General features: G+C 41.4%; 1 protein-coding gene across 6 annotated transcripts in view; it reads left to right on the top strand.

Annotated features, from left to right (window-relative positions):
* The window catches only part of LOC127430667 (gamma-aminobutyric acid receptor subunit gamma-2-like), a 144382-nt gene that overhangs the window by 4941 nt on the left and 115990 nt on the right, over positions 1 to 23451 (top strand). For all 6 annotated transcript variants that reach the window (XM_051680607.1, XM_051680606.1, XM_051680605.1 and 3 more), the window contains exon 2: positions 23304 to 23446. In XM_051680607.1, coding sequence (XP_051536567.1) covers positions 23304 to 23446 — 143 coding nt within the window. The remainder of the gene's footprint in view (positions 1 to 23303; positions 23447 to 23451) is intronic.

Genomic DNA, 23451 nt, shown 5'->3' with positions numbered 1-23451 from the left:
GCAAACAGATGGAACAGTGCATACAAGACACTTGATACATTTCTGAAGCAACAGCTGCGCTATTTAAACCACTTTACTATCACCTGTGCAGGTGAGGAGAGGAGAAGCTGACAGCTGCGCTCTCATAGAAGCAGATATCTCTCTCATCCTGGACCAACAACTTCCAGTTGTGGTTAAAAATTAAAATTAATAGCATGGCATAGATTAATTTTAAATAATAATTAAATACTATTAAATGATTTACAATGCTTAAAACTGTATATATATATATATATATATATATATATATATATATATATATAATCAGTTGAAGTAATAGTATACAGTGTGTTTTGATGGAGAACCAACATTTTTTTTTTTTGTGCTTTTAAAAGATTTTTTATAAGGTTCTAAAGAAAGAAACTGAAAAACTGAGATACTCATTTAAACTATAGAACCATTTATTTAATCTTGTGGATGTTCCATGTTTCGTTCACAGCTCATTATGAATGTAAAAGGCCAGTTTATGTAACGTGACTCGTTCTGATTTTTTAAAACAGCTATTAAATAAAAAGCTGAAAGGGAAAAAATAGAGAGTAAAAAATAATTTTGAAGAAACTGAAAAAAGAAAGAAATTGAAGGACAAGATGCATTGTGATGCATCGAGAATAGATTTATAATTGAATCGTTACCCTTTGAATTGTAATCGAATCGTGAGGCCAGTGAAGATTCACACCTCTACATTTCATGGTGTTTTTAAAGGCTGGAGCAGTCAGTCGCACACTGTTGATCACTTGGGCCTTACAAATGCATATATTATAATTACTGTAAAAGCCTATACTGCAGTTATTACATTTGTGATCATGTTATAACAAGCACACACACCAGTGCCTGCAATGCTCAGTTTCCATTATGAGTTAGATATTATGATCAAGAAATTGAGTGGTAAAAAAAAAAGGATGCCAGTCATATATCTGATTGCATATCAAGGTCCTGTGATGTAAAATATCAATCCTATCCCATTTAAAAAAAGTCAGATCTTCCATCCTGTCCCAGATTGGACATGGTTTTGGAAAGACAAGTGATAAGTGATTGAGAAAGGACATTCGGACTTGTATATCGTTCTTTGAGGGGCTTTAAACTGTATTGATATCACTGATTGAATAGTACATTGACAATGGCAGATTTCATCAATCGATCAGTGTTGTCTCACTAATCTCTGAACTGTAGGGAAGGAGCAGAAACTGAACCACATGAAATAGAAGACGATAGTAGTTCTACTATGCTAAAACTAAATGGAGACCACCTATATGGAGATATACTGTATGAACAAATATAATCTCAGGCAGAAGAATGATGTTCTTGATTTACATATTTATTTTCTAAACAGTACAGACACATTTCTCTGATCTAAGGTTTATGCTGTCAAAACAGTAAACACGGGCAACTAAATAAAAAACTTTCAAATGCACGTCAGGTTGTCGAATGGCATCAAATTAATATCTGCTGGATTTGTAATGCACACAGCAAAGGAAATGCAATTTACTACATTTTTCACACTATTGTCTACTAACTATCATGAATTTGCACAATGTAGTCTCACAGAATGAAAGTTACTGTAACTACATTTTTGCAAACGTACTTTTACGTGCCACGTTTCATCACAGTTTCCTCGTAAAATGAACACTAGAGGTGCTATAGCAACTATGTGTTTCATTCACTTATCACAACTACAACAGCTGATTACGACTTCATAAACACTTATTTTTCACACAATTACTCACACACTGCTATGACATCGAAACACTTCTACTATAAGCATAATTTGGAAAACGATACATTTTAATGCTTGTGTGACAGACCCACCTACATTTACACACTTATTCCATTGTGATTAGCTTCTGTGGAAGCTCACCTGATAGAGTGTTGGAATTTAGATTTGGGAGACTGAGTCTTGAGCCCAGCCAAACACACAAGCTGACACATGAGATGAAAGTGTCATAGAAGCGACACGAAATGAAGTGGTTGCTTCAGAAAATGTGCTTTTCATGTCACATTTGCTTTTTCAACACTATCGGTTAAGTTTAGGCATTGGTTTAGGGTAAGAATGTCTGTTTTGTTCACCTATCATTTGCTTTTAGGACACTATTGGTCAGGTTTCGGTTAAAGTTTTAGGTTAGAGAGGTACATTTTACTCATAAAAATAAAAAATAAAATACCTCGTCTGGTTACGACATCATTTCACTCGCTTTTGGTGCCCCCTGCTGACATTTCATTGGGAAACTGCAGCGAAATGCATAATAAAAGGGACATATGTGAAAACCCTGTGCGAAACAGTCATTAAGAGAGAAGAAGAAGGTGTAATGGATACAGTGCTGTGGAAAAGTATTTGCCCCCATCCTGATTTCTTGTTTTTGTGTACTTTTCATACTAAATTGTTTTAGATCTTCAAACGAGATATAACATAAAACAAAGGCAACCTGTGTAAACACAAAATACAGTTTTCAAATATATATATATTTTTTACTGAAGCAAAAATGTTATCCAACACCTATATCACCCATGTGAAAAACCTACTGCCCCCTTAAACTTAATAGCTGGTTGTGCCACCTTTAGCAGCAACAACTGCAAGCAAATGCTTCCGATAACTGGAGATCAGTCTTTCACCACGCTGTGGTGGAATTTTGGCCCACCCTCCTTTGCAGAACTGCTTTAGTTCAACCACATTGGAGGGTTTTTGAGCATGAACTGCCCATTTAAGGTCCTGCCACATCATCTCAATCAGGTTCACATCAGGACTTTGACTAGGCCACTCCAGAACTTTCATTTTGCTTATTTTGAGCCATTCAGAGGTGGACTTACTCCTATGCTTTGGATCATTGTCTGCATAATCCAGTTGCGCTTGAGCTTCAACTCATGGACTGATGACCGGACGTTCTCCTTTAGGATTTTCTGGTAGAGAGCAGAATTCATGTTTTCCTCAATTATTGCAAGTCGCCCTGACCCTGAAGCAGCAAAGCTTCTCCACACCATCACTCTACCACCACCATGCTTGACCGTAGGTATGATGTTTTTTTTGTGGAATTTGATTTACGCCAGATGTAACAGGACCCCTGTCTTCCAAACAGTTCCACTTTCAACTCATCAGTCCACAGAACATTCACCCAAAAGTTTTGAGGATCATCAAGGTGTGTTTTGGCAAAATTCAGACAAGCCTTAATGTTCTTCTGGGCTAGCAATGGTTTTCGCCACGGCATTCTTCCATGAATGGCATTTTTGGCCAGTGTCTTTCTGATAGTGGAGTCATGAACAGTGACATTTTATTAATGCGAGATAGGCCTGCAGTTCCTTGGATGTTGTCCTTGATTTTTTTGTGACTTCCTGGATGAGTCATCGCTGTGCTTTTGGAGGAATTTTGGAAGGTCAGCCACTTCTGGAAGGTTCACTACTGTGCCAAGTTTTCTCAATTTGGAGATAATGGCTCTCACTGTGGTTCTTTGGAGTCCCAGAGCCTTTGAAATAGCTTTGTAACCCTTCACAGACTGATGTATTTCAATCTTGTTGTATGTATTTCTTTCGACCTTGGCATAGTGTGCTACTGGGTGAGACCTTTTAGCCAAATTCATGCTGCTGAAAAAGTTCTATTTAGGTGTTGATTTGATTGAACAGGGCTGGCAGTAATCCGGCCTGGGTGTGTCTAGTCCAGCTGAAACCCATTATGAATGCAGTTTCGAAAATTTGGGGATTTAGTAACTTAAGGGCAAATACTTTTTCACACAGGCCCAGTTGGTATTGGATTACGTTTTTGCTTCAATAAATAACATTATCATTTAAAAACTGTATTTTGTGTTTAACCAGATTGCCTTTGTTTTTGTTAGATTTTGTTTGAATTTTTGAAACAATTTAGTATGAGATATACACAAAAACAGAAGAAATCAGGGTTGGGGCAAATACTTTTCCACAGCACTGTAGATGAAAATGGAATAGGAGGAAGAGATGATGAGGAAAGTGGAAGATTTTCAAGGGTGGGCATTGAAAGAGTTGAAGAAGTATGAGCAAGAGGAGATGGTGTAAGAACAGGTGAGCAGGGGAAAGAGTGTGAGAAGAGTGGAGAGTAGAGAAGCCACAGAAGAGGCTTAAATGAACTCCAATCCACTCTAATTGACCAAATTATGGCCTCTCTGAGAAATGTATGGTCTTCCTCTCTGGGGAATGTCATTGGTCAGCATGCCACAATCAATGTTGCTGGTCATTGAGGACCCAAAATCACCATATGTGCTTTGTTGTGCTGTCTTGGGGCCATACAATATAGCAAGACTGCTATTGCTTTACAGTAAACTTCCTCATACTCCTTCTAGATGGAGATTAGGAACAACTTGTGCAAAGGTTTTCTTGGACTGTACTTTGGGATAATGTCCAATTCCACCAAGCCGTTCTAGTGCATGAATGGTTTGAGTTTGTGATGGCATTCCTTCCATGTTCTGCTTTTCTGTATCCATTTCTAGAGCTCTTCTCCAGTGTTACAGTAGACCACAACCTCAATGACAAAATAACTCTTCTCAAAGCAACAGAGGAGGTTTGCAGAAATATTTTGGCTCATGACTGTCACAGATTTCTGTTCGAACAGAAATGAGAGGCTTGACGAATGCATCAATTTAGAGAAATTCCAAGAAAGAAAAAAAAAAAGGATCACAGGTGGTACTTCATATACATTTAAAATAGTATAATTGTGTGTCAATAGCTTAATATGTTGAATTGTAAAGAGAACATGGCTATAGTTGTGGTGTTAGTATTTAGGTTTCATAACTGCATTATCAGAAAAGAATAAAGTGCTTCATTAAGCAGTGACATTTTATTGTTATGCAAAATTAAGAGTCCGTTTTGTGGACTGTGTGAATTGTTTTGAGCATTGAACATAGTTTGGAAAGATGTATAAAATCAATTGAGAAAAACTGTAATTCTTTGCAGGATGTCTTGGTTTCCTGAGCCATAGGGAGTAGATAATAAGTGATGATGATAAGTGTCAGATTCCACGATACAAAGCTCTTCACAGTGACTGACAGTATGGCACGTGGCGACACGTTTTAGTTGCACCACAGTTCTGAGAGACATTTTCATGTGGAGTTGCACCACAGGGATGAATACATTCACTCGTGGCATGATGAAAAGATTGCTGCTGCCTTTGATAGCACGCAGCACGCTGGTTTGAGAGCAAGGCCCCTGGTGGTACCTTAACCTTATCATGAAAGATACCACACCAAAGCTCAGAAAGTCTTCAGAATGTATGCATTAATGAGGTGAGAGACAGTTTTCATAAAATGTTCTCTAATCAACATGAAAAAAGTTACAGGCACTTTATTCACCTGTATAATTCGCTTTTATTTGGTTTGTAAAACTTATTGTTAAAAGGGAGGGTTCATTCAAAAATGAGAACTCATGTATGACACCCTTTCTTCTGTTGAACGGATAAGAAAGGCAGCATGTTAGCCTTAGTCACCACTTACTTTTATTGTTTTTTTACATACAATGAATGTGCAAAGCAACTAAGCGTTACATGCAGCTAATGATCTCATTTTGTGTTCCATGGAAGAAAGCCGTACAGGTTGATTAAATGTTGATAACATTTCATTTTTTGGTGTACTGCTCCTTTAAACATGGGATATTTCTCAAGAACTATGACCTTGACAAAATCAATAACTAAAAATTCACAGCATGTCATAGCACGCACTGTCAATGTGGCTTTTTTTTTTTACAAACAAAAAACTTGCCTCGATGGAAGAAAATAGAAATACACTCCCTTCCAATAGCAGCCCTCTACATAGTGAGTAAATAACTCGCATATGTGACCACATTTCGTGCTATGCGGCTAAAATATTAATTTAATTAGCCACTGGCAAGTAAAAATCCAGATTTTATTTGCCAGAGCTTGAGTTGTGTAGTGGCAAAGAACTTGAGTGCCACGATCCTTTTACTGAAGAAGATGGCAGCGATTAGGAAGCTGGATTCAGTCTCGTATTTTACAGCGTGTTGTGTCTCGTGAGTGCGCACTCTGAAGGAAATTGACCTTATTTGGCTGCAGTGGGTCCAGATCTTCCATGATCGCGCTGTCTCCATCACTTTAACTGACACTTTGAATGTCACTGATATTGCATTTAACGACGTCAGCTCTGACTTTGGTTAAACTGTTCCACGGACTGTTCATTCGCAACTTTCTCAGTTTTAAAGCAAGTCTACAGACCAGTTACGCGCCTGTTGTACTTCAGTTAGAGGGTAGTGTTGCAAAACTCGAGAGCTTGTAGATTTGAATTTGAGAACGTGTACAATAAATATTTGTACTACAAGCAAGTCATACACATTATACAAGTCAAAGTTTCCTTTTGCTTCGTTCCGTGTATTTTATATCCACAGACGAGACCCATGCACCCCATTTTAATTTCATGTCTCTTTTAATATCCTGTCTGTTATTTACAGTCAGTTGGTGATCAAAAAGATAAAAACTAAATGTTATTTCTAATCATACATTGCATGGATGAAGGAAAACAACTCTAATGTGTACTGCGCTCACTCAACCGTAAACACTTCTCTTAAAGAGACAGTACCAATTTAGCGCTTGTTATACATATCAACGCAAACTCAATGTAAATCGCACAAGTGCATATAAAAACATTCAACAAAATGTAGTAATGTAGTAGGTGCAATAAATATATATATATAATATATATATATATATATATATATATATATATATATATATATATATATATATATATATATATATATATATATATATATAGAAATAATGTATATAAATAAATGAATATTTAAAGGTACAATCAAACATTATGAAATATTTTAACTTAAGAAAACACTGTTAATATGAAAGAATTTCACAAATACAAATCTGTGCAAGGGTTTTTTTTTTTTTTTTTGCATAGTAGTTTTGATATAGTAGACTTAAATTATTATTTTTATAATGTAATTATTTATTCTATTTTTTTCCAACCTTTCAATTTGTATGAAATTTCAAACAGTGACAACAGCTTATCATAATTCATGACATCACATAAATTGATAGAATGTTAAATTTGTAGATTTGTACACAAGCTAAAATGTGCTTAAAATGATTGAAAATCAGGGTTATTCCACCAAATATTGATTTCTGAGTTTTCCTAAGTTTTAACATTAGTATTGTGTTGTTTAAAATTGAATATTAACTTGTTTTCTTTGCATTATTTGAGGTCTGAAAACACGGCATCTTTTTTTGTTATTTTGACCAGTTATTTTCTTCAAATAAATGCTCTAAATGACAATATTTTTATTTGGAATTTGGGAGAAATGTTGTCAGTACTTAATAGAATAAAACAAATTTTTTTTAATTTTACTCAAACACATACCTATAAATAGTAAATCCAGAGAAACTGATAATTTTGCAGTGGTCTCTTAATTTTTTCCAGAGCTGTATATACAGTGTATGTGTATATATATATATATATATATATATATATATATATATATATATATATATATATATATAAATGATGATGCCCCCTTCTCGAATTTTTTTATATCTTTTTAGCTTTCAGTTGCATTATGCTTATATGTTGTCAAAAGTCTGGTGAGTAAAAACAAAAATTTACTAGACGAAGACGATGAAGTGTGAGAACCCAAGTGCAGTTTATTTACATGAGTGATATCCAAAAACGTGAATCCAAAATAATCATGAACGAAGTGACGTTACAATAGCACAATACTTGACAAATGACAATGGCAAACATGAGGGCCTAAATACATGAATATGTGTAACTACAAGACAGAGACAACCAATGACAAGACTAAACTAATGAACATGAAAACAAGGCAATGAAACAAGAACCAATGATAAAACAGAACTGATAACAAGACTATTAAACATAGACCAATGAAGAGACAGGACTAATAAACATAATGGGACAAGAGGGTCACATGACAGTAACATGACAAGGAACCAATAAGAACAAAACACATGAAAACATGTCAGGAACAAGGAACTTAGTTTTCAAAATAAAAGACATGATGCTGATCGAGAGCTCATCACTTTCGCGGGCTCCGAATAAGAGGTCGAACTCGCCGAGAGACAAGCCGGCGGACTCATCCGGAAGACAGACGAGCATGCTGGGGAATGGGAGGTCCGCGGGGGGATACCCGGTGGAGGCGGTCCACTGGGGTCCCCAAATCGCCCCCAGTGCTAGCCACGCTGGCCTCATACCCGTAGGTAAAAGGACCGAGGCGGGGAGCCTCTGGGGTGGCTTGCTTTCTTACGAAGGTAAGCCGCGACCGCATCGTTACCATGGACATGTCCTCGCAATGAGTACATGACCCATCCACGAACGCTGTCTCCGCATGAGCAGTGCCCTGACAAGAAAGACAGTGATCGTGACCTTCAGAAGGCGAGAGATAATCACACAAAGGAAAGGCATCTTTAAAAAGACGCGTCTTTAAATAGACGTTCCGTGTGTGCCGCTCTTTTAGAGATATATATACTCTTTTAGAGAAATATACTCTTATTTCTGCCGAAGCGCCCAGGGACATTCTCTGTAGTGCACCAGTGCAGAGGAGGGAGAAGCCGCTGAAATGCGCCATCAGATCCAGGAGAGGTGAATGAACAGTCGTGGGAATTCAGCTCAGTGAGCATGACCGTTCGTCTCCGAAGAGAAAATCTGAATCTGAAGTGGTTGCATACCAGCTCCTTTTATACCCGTATGTCTGGGGGAGTGGCATGCAAATACCACTCGCCAATTTTTATTGGCCTTTTATCAAAGACCAGAGGTGTCTCGGGCTCCCAAGAGTGACCCCTAGTGTCACTACATCGACACAACGTCGAGTGAGTGACAGATAGGGAAACTTATTTTTTGCACTGTTCCTCACACATTGCTATCTTATGACATCTAAACACTTTAAGTGAGTGACTTGTAAGGCGTCACAATTTTTTTTGCCGCAGTCAAAGAATTTTCATCAATACTGAATTCATCTGTCACATGGTAAAAACTAAACATGGACAGGTTGTGTGCCATGCCCTCATCCTCGGAAACAATGTACAAAACTATGCAAGGGAGCCCCCCCCCCCCAAAAAAAATTCTAGAGTTCTGGTAAATATAACACAAATTTGCTACTATTCATTTACACATGCAAATGAGCTTTGTGATTTGCTGCAAATTATTGCCAGAAGTTTGCATGTCTTCACCGGTAGTGGTGAACAAGTTCCAACAACACTTCTATAGCAATCCAGAGTATGGCACAAAGGTCATGTGAAAATAACATACAATACTCCCACAGATGGTGCAAACACTCCCACCCATGCCCACATGCACTTTGTGCTGGATTGAAAATTATGCTTTGATTTCGTGTAAAATTGAATAAGACACCGCACACAGTTGTTGCGCATTGCGCTGCGCCCTGTGCTGCCACGTAAATGAAGCCCACTATTTGCATACATTTATAATGCTTTTGGGTTCTTAAACTTTAAAGTGAGACACTATCAGGGCTCAGCAAACAACAAGCGAGAGAGCATAAAAATTACACAGAGCGAACGCAGTCTTCTAACCGAGGAGCGAGCACGAGTATATTTATCTCGCAAAGACGCGCAAATGCATAATATACTGGATGCACCAAGGCACAGTCTTGTGCACGCACAAGATCTTGCAGACACTGAGCGCACTCTCCTAGCACTGTCCTCGCTCTTTTCCAAGTGTCTTAGCAGCAGCTATTACCAATGTGTAGAAAATAGCAGGAAAAAAATCCACTTAATGAATCTCGTAGTGGGATTTAACGTCTTGTACAACATTTTAAGTATCCCCGCACATTCCGTGTTCACAGTGCACAACATCCCCACATTTTTCGTTTTTACATGTTTGTAAAAATGAGTAATGAACACAAGAAATCAACGTTTCTTTCTATAGGACTGAAAATCCATGTCTCTCCGTGCATAGGTCTCATCATCATCTCTCTCCGTGCAGCATAGACTGTTTAACATGCATGTGCTCTCGTAAAGGGACAGAGTGCTAGTTTTATTCCCACTGTAAAAAAAACAAATACATTTTCTCTCATTAATTCACCTTTAGAGATGAAGCGCCGAATGAGACGTAATAAACTTTGTTAAACCCCAGTTATACACATGTCTGGAAATCACGCTGCTCAATATCCAGAATGTACGTATACATTTAATTAGGTAATGTTTCAAAACATAAACATTAATTTGACATGATAATGACGTTTGATATGAAAAGAAGCAAGATCACTATGGCTATTAAGCTATTATTATCAGAGCTGTTCAGCTGAAGGGAGAAGATGAATATTTGAAACAGTCTACTTCATATCATCCTCATAAAACACCTGTTACATGTCTCATTTCTGGACAATACAGGTATTTTTGTTTTTGTTCTTTGTATATCAGTCAGTGTTGGTCTTGTTTGGGTTGTCTGATTTCATGTTATATACACATTGTTAATTCACAGATTAGGCCTAATATCTACCTACTGTATATTACACATCACAACCGATTTAGTAGCGAGTCTGTTCTCTCAGCCAATAAACAAGTCTTTAACTCAGTAAATAATCTTTGATCCTTCTTGTGAAGACACTACACATGGGCAAAAGTTGCATGACAGCATGACTAAATGGGTGACCAAAAACCCATTATCTCCTCCACAGAACTCTTGGCTTAAAAGCACGTGTAAATGGCAGGACGGCTGAGGTTAATATGATGTATTTATGAATTTATATCTGGGATTACATAAGGCATAAATCATATCTTGCAAATTATAAATGTGATAACATTTTGGGGGACATTGTATTTTGTATTTTTTTCTCCCCAATTTGGAATGCCCAATTCCCAATCCGCTCTAAGTCCTCGTGGTGGTGTAGTGACTCGCCTCAATCTGGGTGGCAGAGGACGAATATCAGTTGCCTCCGCGTCTGAGACCATCAATCTGTGCTTCTTAACATGTGGCTTGTTGAGCGCATTACTGCGGAGACATAGTGCGTGTGGAGGCCCACACTATTCTCCACGGCATCAACGCACAACTCACCACGCGACCCACCGAGAGCGAGAACCTCATTATAGCGACCACAAGGAGGTTACCCCATGTAAAAACAGCTATTTGTCATTTTTGTGTTGCGGCCAGTGAACATTTTGGCAGGGCCAGTAAAAATCTGAACCACTGGCCCAACCGGGCCAGTAGAAAAAATCCTTAGCATTGAGCCCTGACTGTCCACTTCCATTGTATTGAAAAGACAGACCAAGGTTAAAACATCTCCTTTTGTGTTCAGCATTAGAAAGAAATTCATAAAGGTTTGGAACGATATGAAGGACATGTTCCTTTAATCTTTAGCTTAGCATGGTCTGCGAATAGGCAGAGTGTTTAAATGTCATGTAACTGAGAATCACAGGTCAGCTGATGTTTCATTAATAGCTGTATCCTCACGTCGGTGGATGTGGGGATGTGACATTTCTGTTTGTCTGCAGACTCATTTTTAGACTTGTGGTGGACAAACACACCAGATGGTGTTTTTAAATGAAGTGGAGCCCAATAAATCAAGGGAAATATCTTCTCATTTTATCATGAGCCTCCTGTACAGTGAGGCATTACATGTGTTTCAATGAGTGTTTGGTTGCATTGGGCTGATTCCTATTTATATCCATATTTCATTTATATTCTTTAACATATCCTACTTCTTCTTCAATACATTACATCACCTGCACGTAACTGTATATCTCTGTATAAAATATTCAAACAACATTATTACTCTATTGTATATTTCTCTTATTATATTTTATTTCACTATATGTATATACACTGATCAGCCACAACATTAAAACCACCTGCCTAATATTGTGCAGGTACCCCTCATGCCATCAAAACAGCACCAACCCGCATCTCACAATAGCATTCTGAGATGATATTCTTCTCACCACAAAAAACATCCAGTGAGCATCAGTTCTGCTGATGGAAATGCCTTGTTGATGAGAAAGATTAACAGATAATGGCCAGACTGGTTCGAACAGACAAAGTCTACGGTAACTCAGATAACCGCTCTGTACAATTGTGGTGAGAAGAATATCATATCAGAATGCTATTCTGAGATGCGGGTTGGCGCTGTTTTGGTGGCACGAGAGGAACCTACACAATATTAGGCAGGTGGTTTTAATGTTGTGGCTGATCGTGTATATATTTCGCATCACGGTATCAGAATCAGATGTTTCATACAGTGCATCCGGAAAGTATTCACAGCGCTTCACTTTTTCCACATTTTGTTATGTTACAGCCTTATTCCAAAATGGATTAAATTCATTATTTTCCTCAAAATTCTACAAAAAATACCCCATAATGACAACGTGAAAGAAGTTTGTTTGAAATCTTTGCAAATTTATTAAAAATAAAAAAACGAAAAAAATCACATGTACATAAGTATTCACAGCCTTTGCCATGACACTCAAAATTGAGCTCAGGTGCATCCTGTTTCCACTGATCATCCTTGAGATGTTTCTACAACTTGATTGGAGTCCACCTGTGGTAATTTCAGTTGATTGGACATGATTTGGGAAGGCACACACCTGTCTATGTAAGGTCCCACAGTTAACAGTGCATGTCAGAGCACAAACCAAGCCATGAAGTCCAAGGAATTGTTTGTAGACCTCCGAGACAGTATTGTATCGAGGCACAGATCTGGGGAAGGGTACAGAAAAATTTCTGCAGCATTGAAGGTCCCAATGAGCACAGTGGCCTCCATCATCTGTAAATGGAAGAAGTTTGGAACCACCAGGACTCTTCCTAGAGCTGGCCACCCGGCCAAACTGAGCGATCGGGGGAGAAGGGCCTTAGTCAGGGAGGTGACCAAGAACCCGATGGTCACTCTGACAGAGCTCCAGCGTTTCTCTGTGGAGAGAGGAGAACCTTCCAGAAGAACAACCATCTCTGCAGCACACCACCAATCGGGCCTGTATGGTAGAGTGGCCAAACGGAAGCCACTTCTCAGTAAAAGGCACATGACAGCCCGCCTGGAGTTTGCCAAAAGGCACCTGAATGACTCTCAGACCATGAGAAACAAAGATTGAACTCTTTGGCCTGAATGGCAAGCGTCATGCCTGGAGTAAACCAGGCACCGCTCATCACCTGGCCAATACCATCCCTACAGTGAAGCATGGTGGTGGCAGCATCATGCTGTGGGGATGTTTTTCAGGGGCAGGAACTGGGAGACTAGTCAGGATCGAGGGAAAGATGAATGCAGCAATGTACAGAGACATCCTTGATGAAAACCTGCTCCAGAGCGCTCTGGACCTCAGACTGGGGTGAAGGTTCATCTTCCAACAGGACAGCGACCCTAAGCACACAGCCAAGATAACAAAGGAGTGGCTACGGGACAACTCTGTGAATGTCCTTGAGTGGCCCAGCCAGAGCCCAGACTTGAACCCAATTGAACATCTCTGGAGAGATCTGAAAATGGCTGTGCACCGACGCTTCCCATCCAACCTGATGGAGCTTGAGAGGTCCTGCAAAGAAGAATGGGAGAAACTGCCCAAAAATAGGTGTGCCAAGCTTGTAGCATCATACTCAAAAAGACTTGAGGCTGTAATTGGTGCCAAAGGTGCTTCAACAAAGTATTGAGCAAAGGCTGTGAATACTTATGTACATGTGATTTTTTTTTTTTTTTTCCGTTTTTTACATTTAATACATTTGCAAAGATTTCAAACAAACTTCTTTCACGTTGACATTATGGGGTATTGAATTTTGAGGAAAATAATGAATTTAATCCATTTTGGAATAAGGCTGTAACATAACAAAATGTGGAAAAAGTGAAGTGCTGTAAATACTTTCCGGATGCACTGTATTACAGTAAACTTGTCATAAATGGGGGTGGGTCTGCTTACGTGCTTAATTGTCACAACAGTAACTAAACAAAGCAAACATTCTTAATTGACCCTTTGCTATGCTCCACCCCTTTTGGTTAATGTCGCTCGCTCAGTAAACTTGTCATAATTGGGGGTGGGTCTGCTTATGTGCTTAACTGTCACAACAGTAACTAAACAAAGAAAACATTCTTAATTGACCCTTCGCTAAGCTCCATCCCTGTTGGTTAACGTTGCTCGCTCTGACAAGCTCTGCAGAACTCCCCATTGGAATGATTGGGAGATTGCCGCGAAGGACGTGGTTTTTGGCAAAATATTCTCATAAACGGAATGGATAACGTGGGATAATGGATTTTTACGTGGGCTGGTGTGAAGAGTGACATTGTAATCCAGATTTATCTGATGTTTTTTTGTGAAAGAAATTGTTAAATTACACAATAATTTGATTAAAAACTGTGGAGACTGTGAATCAGAATCGAGGCAAACGATAATTACAATCACTTGAAAAGAGAAAAACTTCAATTAATAGCAATTACACATCTAATTACATTAGCGTTAGATAACAGAGCTGTTTATAACGTCTCATAACACACACATTTTGAAGCTGTTTATTTACAATCGCTTTTATTATGACTTGAATTAATACATAAATGAAGTAATGTTCAAGTATTAGCTTTAATTTACCTTGGAGGATATGTAGGTGTCGTTGCTGATGTTATATGTTCATTTGGGAATGAGGGCTGACAGTTTAATCCATTACATGCTCTTCTCCAGATTTATTTAAAGATAAAAAACAAAAAACAAACAAAAAACAAAGCGGGTATGCTCTCTGAGTAACACGTGTCACTATTACAAATGACCCAGCAACAATGTTCTTTACATTTACATAAAATCCTGCTTAAAAGTACTCAAACACACATTACTTCCATATTCTGTCATTGGAAAATAGCAAACACGTGTCAGAGTAATGGCGGCAGGGCTAAGACAGGATTGGTCAGAAGCACTTTTAAGGTAGAGCTTAGCGAAGAGTCAATTGTCCAACAAATTGGCTTATTGTAAATATAAAATATAATTTCTGTCTTTTGATTTTGGGGCAAAACTAACTCACAAATTTCATTCCGCACAGATTTACCCACTTTTTTAACAATACTGTTGCATCTACACTGTGCATGACTGGTGCTAGCTATCCACCTTTTTCCTGACTTATCCATGGGTGGCGCCATTACAGCGAGAGACTTCCTCTCGGAAGCTCCACACTTCCGCTTAGTTGTTGTTGTCAGCTAGACTAACGTTACTGGTGATGGCGAGCAGCTAAGGGTCTGGATGAATATGCGCTGTTATAGGGTGTTATAGCAACTACAGGTGGCTTAAAAACTACTGTAAAATGAATGTCACAACAATAAGCCCCCACAAAAGCTGCCAATGCTGAAACATTTAGAATCAAACCAGATGTAATAATCAGAGGTTGCATTAAACTAATTCTCTGTCACTTGCCTTTTTTTTTTAAACATTGACTGATAATTCCAAATGATGTCCTTCATTTTGGAAGATAACAAAGATGAAAAACATTTAAACCAAGCTCCTTGTTTTTTTTTAATTTATTGTCTTTATGAGGTTCATATCTCATGTCGCGCTGTATGTGAATGAGATAGAGACAGAGATGTTGTTGGCAGAGTGCATGGCAAGGCGGCACTTGTTAATGCAGAAATAATGCCATAAATCAGAAGATGTTTAAATGGAACCTATGATGACCATACACCCTCTTTTCACGGACATGTCCTCTTTTTTGAACCTTAATAAAGCATCCGGTCAGATTTCTAGATTCCCTAAATGTCAGAGATTTGGCTGTTTTCATATTGAAGTGCACAACATGAGACGCAATGAAATCTAGTGCATCATATTCGTGGATTATCTCTGTCTCTCTCTGCGTGCTGTATGTCTGTGTCTCTCTCTCTTTCACACACACACACATACAGGGTGCATGCAGCGAGCGCTAGAGTCCAGTAACTTTACCATGTAAATGTGTATGATTGTGTACTTTTCAGGATTAATGTAGAAACCTAATGTCCATATGCAGACATTAGTGAGAAAGTGATTTACGTTAAGTAAACAGACTGTTCTTCCGTTTTTGACTGTTATTAGTGATATTATAGTGCTTGGTAATGGGAATAAGTTGCGAAGCGGAAGTCTGTTGCATCCGCATTGGAAGAATATGCTAAGCATAATGGGTAATTTAGCTGCCTGTGAAAAAGGTGGATAGGCATAGTAGGCAATTGCTTAGGGCCTCCACATTTCCGGGGGACTCCAAAACACGATACCAATTCTGGGATCAAGAAAGAACATATATCTATCTCTCTACAGCTGCTTGTAATGCAGTAGCTGGAACTGATCCTTAAAACATGATACCAGTTCTAATGGTTATAGTCTCCTTCAATTAGCATTAACAAGATAAAAGATGGACAGTTAACGTGCTTGTAAGAAAGGGGGTGGTGTCATTGGATTGAATACTCAACCTTGGATATTAAATGGAGGCATTTCGAACTCAACAGCACACTCTGAATGACTGATGATGTGCTACAGTTCATAAATGTAACATATCACCACTGTTCAATTCATGCATTTGTCATTTTACCATCAATAAAATATAACATGTGTGATTTCTTATTAGGCTAGCATGTTTTTTCCGTTTTATTTTTATTTTTTTCATGTTATGAAGGTGCATATAAAACATCCTGGTTACTTTACCTCCGTTCCCTGATGGAGGGAACGAGACGTTTTGTCGATGTAGTGACACTAGGGGTCGCCCTTGGGAGCCCCAAACACCTCTGATCTTTGAAAAAAGGCCACTAGGAATTGGTGAGTGGAATTTGCATGCCAATCCCCTGGACATACGAGTATAAAAGGAGCTGGCTCGCAACCACTCATTCAGGTCGATGTAGTGACACTAGGGGTCCCTATACAAAATGCCACAACGACTGAACTGTGTTACGTGGACTGGCAGTGCGAGACGGGCAGACCGCTGTGTGCCTCGTAGCCAGTGCACCAGGCCATCACGTGACCTCCTATGAGCGTCGAACGGTCCCCTGTACTTCGGGATAAGTCGACTGCCCAAAAAAAATGGGGACAGGCTAGCCCAGCCGTGGCCTCTTCGCCTCTTTTTTTTTTCTCCCCAAAAAGAGTGAAAATCGTTTACCGACTGTAAGCGGGATATGAGTGGCCCGCAGCGACCTCAGCCGCTGTTGACTCCAGAGGAGGAGATGTCGGGCGAGTTGCGACATGCGACGAGAGCGTACGCCGCCTTGGCGATTTATATATGCTACTGTCACTGTGTTGTCGAACCGGACCAACACATGCTTGCCCTAGATCAATGGCAATAGCCTCTGCAGGGCGAGTAGTACAGCCAGCAACTCTAGGCAGTTGATGTGCCAACCCAGTCATGGTCCTGACCAGGAACCGGCAACTGCGTGCCCATTGCACACGGCGCCCCAGCCCAGTTTGGAGGCGTTTGTGGTGACCACGACACATCTGAACACTTGCTGTAGGGGAACTCCTGCCCATAGAAATGCAAGGTCTGTCCAAGGGCTGAATAAGTGGCAGCAGAGCAGCGTGATAGCTACGTGATGTGCCGCGGCGCAATGCCCATCTCAGGACTCGAGTCTGAAGCCAGTGCTGAAGAGGTCTCATATGCATCAACCCGAGCGGCGTGACTGCCACTGAGGAAGCATATGGCCCAGGAGCCTCTGAAAGTGTTTCAGTGGAACCGCTGTCCTCCGCCTGAATGATTTCAGGCAGTTCAGCACCGACTGCGCACGCTCGCTTGTGAGGGGCGCTATCATTGAGACCGAGTCTAACTCCATGCTGAGAAAAGATATGCTCTGAACCGGGGAGAGCTTGCTCTTTTCCCAGTTGACCCAAAGCCCTAGACGGCTGAGGTGCCTGAGCACCAAATCCCTGTACGCGCACAGCAACTCTCAAGAGTGTGCTAGAATCAGCCAGTCATCGAGGTAGTTGAGTATGCGGATGCCCACTTCCCTTAATGGGGCAAGAGCTGCCTCTGCGACTTTCGTGAAGACGCGAGGGGACAGGGACAGGCCGAAGGGGAGGACCTTGTACTGATACACCTGGCCGTCGAAAGCAAACCGTAGGAAGGGTCTGTGTTGAGGTAGAACCGAGACGTGAAAGTATGCGTCCTTCAGGTCTACCGCCGCGAACCAATCATGATGCCGGATGCACGCCAGAATGTGTTTCTGCGTTAGCATCCTGAACGGGTGTTTCTGTAAGGCCCGGTTCAGAACTCGCAGGTCCAAGATTGGCCGCAACCCACCGCCTTTCTTTGGTACAATGAAGTAATCGCTGTAGAACCCTTTCCCCATCTCGGCTGGAGGGACAGGCTCTATCGTGCCCTTGCGTAGAAGGGTCGCGATCTCCGCATGCAGGGTGGCAGTGTTCTCGCCCTGCACTGAAGTGAAGCAGACGCCGCTGAACCGGGGCGGACGCCTGGTGAACTGAATCGCGTAGCGGAATCGGATGGTCCTGGCCAGCCACCGCGATGGGTTGGAAAGCGTTAGCCACGCGTCCAAGCTCCGGGCACTAAGGGGACGATCGCGTCTGACATACCTGGGGTTGGGGCCTCGCGGCGGGGGGGCGCAGGCAACGCCACATTGAAGAGCGTTGCTTTGACCCGAGGCGGCTGCGCTGAGGGGGACCTCAAAGCACTTACCTTGCTCTGCGTACCTGGCGTAGGGCGGGTTAGCGACTGAGAAGGAGGGCCTCTTGGGCCGTCCTCGAAACTCTTCCCAACCGGCTGGCCGTAGGTGTGGTGCGGCTGGGTGCGAGAAGGCGGGTGGGCCGCATTCGCGGGGCCCTGGCTGCGAATACTCGGTGTCTGGTTGCCGTGACAACGGCTGCCATGAACACCGATTATGTGACCCAATGAGTGAGGAAACTGGGTTTGGGAACTTTGGGTACCGCAGCCTGTTCGGGGTGCGGCGAACAAAAAAGAATAGGAAACAAAGGATTTACCTCCCGGCCCTCCAGCGGGGGATGGAGTGGTCTGGATACCAGCTCCGTAGCAGACGTCTCGCTCCCTGGGTCGTCTGTCTCAGGAGTGCTTAGGAGCCTTCCGGGTCCTCGTGCCGGCCGAGAGATGGGGGGCGTCAGCTTCCTGCGGGGGGCTCTACGCTGGGGCCAAGAGCTAGGCTCGGGCTAAGGCGGAGCCGCCTGGGCTTTTGCAGCCGCAGGGGGACGCCCTCGGCGAGCAGATGGGGTGCGGGATCTTGAGCCGCGCCGAGGCTTAGGCTTTGGCCGCCAGAGACAACATAGTCCTACAGGCTCTGGAGGGGAGCGCCGGACGATCCCGCCAGGTGGCGGTGTTTTGTGGGCACAGGTGCATCGCAACCGCCTGATCCACCTGAGGGACCTCCGTGTACCCGTGGACCACCCCGCCATCGAGGGTAGTGAGAGCGGACGAACCCAGAAGTCTGTTTCGGGCAGCGAAAGGAGTTTGTCGTGCACCTCCGGGAAGAAAGGAACCCGGGGGGGTGGCCGTGAGTGGCGCCCTGAACACAGGAACCAATCATCAGGCCGTGAGGTTCTAGTCCAACCCAATACTCGCGGCGGCCCGGGCAAGCATGGCGGTTAGCTCTGCGTCGGCCTCAGACTGGGCGGGCAGACCCGAAGGTGGCAGCCCAGTCGAGTCCTCGGCATCCGACATCGCCAGTGCGCTCTCCAATGCAGCATTCGAAGACTCATCCTGCTCGCGTGCCCCGAAAGAGACGTCAAGCCGGCCATGAGGCGGGCTGGTCTCATTTCGGAACCGGACAGGAGCAAACGAGCATGCTGGGGAACGGGAGGTCCGCAGGGAATTACCCGGCGAGACCGTGCCCATTGAACTCCCCAAAATGCCTCCAGCGCCAGCCAGGTCGGCCTCACATCCATGTGTAGAAGGCACAGCGCGGGGGGTGGCTAGAGTGGCTTTCCCTCGGAAGAAGGAAAGCCGTGACCGCAATGTTGCCATGGTCATATCCTCGCAATGAGAACATGAGCCATCCACAAACGCTGCCTCAGTGTGATCGCTGCCCAGACACGTGAGGCAGCGCCCGTGGCCGTCGGAGGCGGAGAGATAACGACCACATCCAGGAATCACACAAAGACGGAAATGCATCTTTAAAAAGAGGCATCTTTAAAAAGACGTTCAACATCAATGCGTGTGCTCCAATAGAGAAAATATACTCTTTAGAAGGAATATACACTTTTTTTTAGTGCTGTCGAAGCGCCCAGGGGTGAAATCTGCACTCGTTGTGCAGAAGGAGAGAAAGCCACTGGAAATGCGCCGTATATCCAACAGCATACACTTCTTAAGAGGTGAATGGAACAGCAGTAGTATTCAGCTCGCTGATAGTACAACCGCTCGGCTCCGAAGAAAAAAATCTGAATGAATCCTGCATTCCAGCTCCCTTTTATACCCGTATGTCCGGGGGAGTGGCACGCAAATTCCACTCGCCAATTCTCATTGGCCTTTTCTCAAAGATCTGAGGTGATCGGGGCTCTCAAGTGCGACCCCTAGTGTCACTACATCGACACAATGTCGAGTGAGTGACAGAAGGGGAACTAATTTGTCGGGACGCTGGGATGTCTGGTGAGCCGAGTCTTCATTTACCTACTGTAACTGCTTAAAAGAACTTAGTAGAGTGTATTTTGAAGGTTTTTTTGGGCGTCAGGATCTGTTGAAACACTTTCAAGTGTTTTTGAAGAAAAGACCATCATGATGCAATGTTTTATCCCCATACCGATGTACTCTGAAATGCCTTTGAAGTGTGATGGTCGTGGTTTTCTGAAATGTTTCTGAAGCTACTACAGCCTAGCACTCTGCCACATGTTTCTCTCAAGGATATGCTTTTCTATCTTCTACTGACTCCATGGTTACTGCCTCACACCATCCATTGTTGTCTGCTTTGTCCTTGGATTTCATTGGAGAATGAGTGTCTCAACCCACCTCTCCAACTTTATGCTGCTCAGGTAGATGGATGGATGGGTAACAATTGGAGGTTACCACTTTTTGCAGTGTACAAAGCAAGACGTCTCCAAAACAAGTCAAGACGAGGAAGAACTTGTTGTTGAGGGGTGTTTGTTAGGTACAATGCAAAGTGGACTTTAGTAGTTTACGTTTCCATAAATATTCTGTTTATATAGAGTGCAACAGTGCCTGCCCACTTTTCAGCCATCTTGGTTCAAGAAGTATTTTTCCTATAATTATTTTTTTTCTCCCACTGGGACTTAAAAAAGCGTTCTAAGCTTCTTGCGAAATATACAGTAGCTCTAATCAAACATGAATTCAAGTATAAACACAAACAGGTAGGTTATAAAACAGTAACATGTGATTAAAATCATTTAAATTCACAGCGAATGGGAACACATGAGATAATGCAATAAGTGAAAAACAGAGGCTTGCGATTGTCACACCTTCCCCACTAACTGAATCTTGTGCTGCGAAAGAGACAGACTGAGAGAGAGAAAGAGAGCACGTTTCCACCTCTAAGGCAACATTGTTATTGTACGCCCGTCTGTCTTGAACCTCCAGTATCACCCCCGCACACTCTCCTTAGTAAAAAAAAAACACACCACATGCATTAGATAAATGGGCTCAGCTTAAAGGATATTGAGAAATTATTCATTAGGGGTTCTGTTGAAGAAATGTCAGCAAGGTGTGACTTTATCTACAGCTTTACCTGGGTCTCTGAACAAACATAAACATACACATGAGCTTCAGTTTGGATTTAATGCTTTTTTTGATGGAACAGCATTTGAAACAGAGCAGTGCTTCTCAACAACTGGGTCTAAGAAATGGGTTTCAGGTCTGTTCTGAGGGTCATTGACAGCAAAAACAATGCTAATGCAAATAATAAAATGCAACTAACTGTATAATTTTCTGTATACTGTAAACATTTAAAAGGGTGGGAAAAAAATGCTTCCCATATCTTTTGTTGTTGACATCAAAGATTGTGCATCTGTCACATAAAAATATGGCTGATTTAAATAAAATAAAAAATTGGTCCAGTGTTTGCAAGTGTTAGACTGCTAAATCACTCTTCAGCTGTTATTTATGCATTTATGTCCATTGTGTCAATAATCCTGCTAAGTGGGAATGTTTCTCATGACTAGTAAAAAATGAATGCCATAATCACTGATGTTTTATTTATGTAGTAACAGGGTTCCCACGCATCCTGGAAAACCTGGAATTTTGCAATGAAGTTTTCCAGTCAAGGAAAAGTCATGGAAAATTAGAAAAATACCTAAATGTTCTGGAAAATAATTATTTGCCCTGGAAAATGTTTTAGTATAATAAAACTGTTTGAATGTGTTGCTTACAAGGTTTGTGTTACATGTACAAAAACATGTTAACGATCGGGACATAGAATAGGAGTAAAAAACACAAATTCATATAGTTTTGTCACTGCCAGCAGCTTCACATTGTTAAACAACAGCAACGTTTAACTGTCTTGAACAATCCCTGTCACATACTTTCTCTGCTCATCTGCTATCATCCCTGCTTTGCTCCGATGAAATAGTACAAAATAATTCTAACATTGCTGTTGTGTTAACCACAAAACATTTGAGTTATAAACTTTAGACAAAAAATGGCATTAGCTATAAAACAGAATGTCATGGAATGTGACATTTGGATGAAAATGATTGAATGCACAATTTATCAAATTTCAAAAAGTCTGTGATTTAATTGAACAAACATATAATCTACAAGTGATACACGCTTAAAATTGAATGTGTGAAGCTGGTCGCTCATACACTGAAAACAGCTCTTCATGATCATCACGCACGGTCTTGTGTGTGTGTGAGATGACAGTGAGCAGAGCACTCTGAAGTGTGCAGCACTTGCAGACTGTATTTATTTAATTAAATCACATCTTTACGGGGATTAATAATCTCACTGAGCCATGTAACGAACTACTTACCTGGAGGTGAGAAACTGCCATCAAAAATACACAGAAATGGCTAAATAAATGCTTGATTTAAATGAATGCATGTGTTTTTGCTTAAGTATTACACTTGTTGGGCACATAAAATGTCCTGGAAAATTGTGCCTTGAAAAGAGTGGGAACCCTGAATAACCAAATTTATACTATATTATCGACCTGTTATGTGTAGATAGAAAAAAAAAATTCTGGCTCGGCCCGCATTGCCTGGAGAATTTTTCATGTTGGTAAATTTGAACACCCCTGATGTAGAATCAGGACCATAAGATCAAAAGGAGTTTTTATGTTGCACATTCACAACAAATTAATCCTCATCTGAAATGACATTTTACAGATTACAGAAATAAAACTGCATTTTCAAATGTGTTGTAACTAGATTGTGCAGATTTTTTTTTATAATTGGGCCTTTAGCAACTTTGTTTCACCTCGTTTTGTGTTTCTCTCTTTTTTAGCTCTGTCCAGTTAGAAAGTGACGATGATGAAGTGACAAACAAAACTTGGGTTCTGACCCCCAAAGTGTACGAGAGCGATGTCACACATATTTTAAACAGCTTACTAGACGGCTATGATAACAAGCTGCGGCCGGACATAGGAGGTAGG

This window comes from Myxocyprinus asiaticus, chromosome 40 (genome assembly GCF_019703515.2).
Source record: "Myxocyprinus asiaticus isolate MX2 ecotype Aquarium Trade chromosome 40, UBuf_Myxa_2, whole genome shotgun sequence".
Lineage (NCBI taxonomy): Eukaryota > Metazoa > Chordata > Actinopteri > Cypriniformes > Catostomidae > Myxocyprinus > Myxocyprinus asiaticus.
Note: the sequence above shows the minus strand (reverse complement) of the source record. Positions and strands in the feature narration are given on the sequence as shown.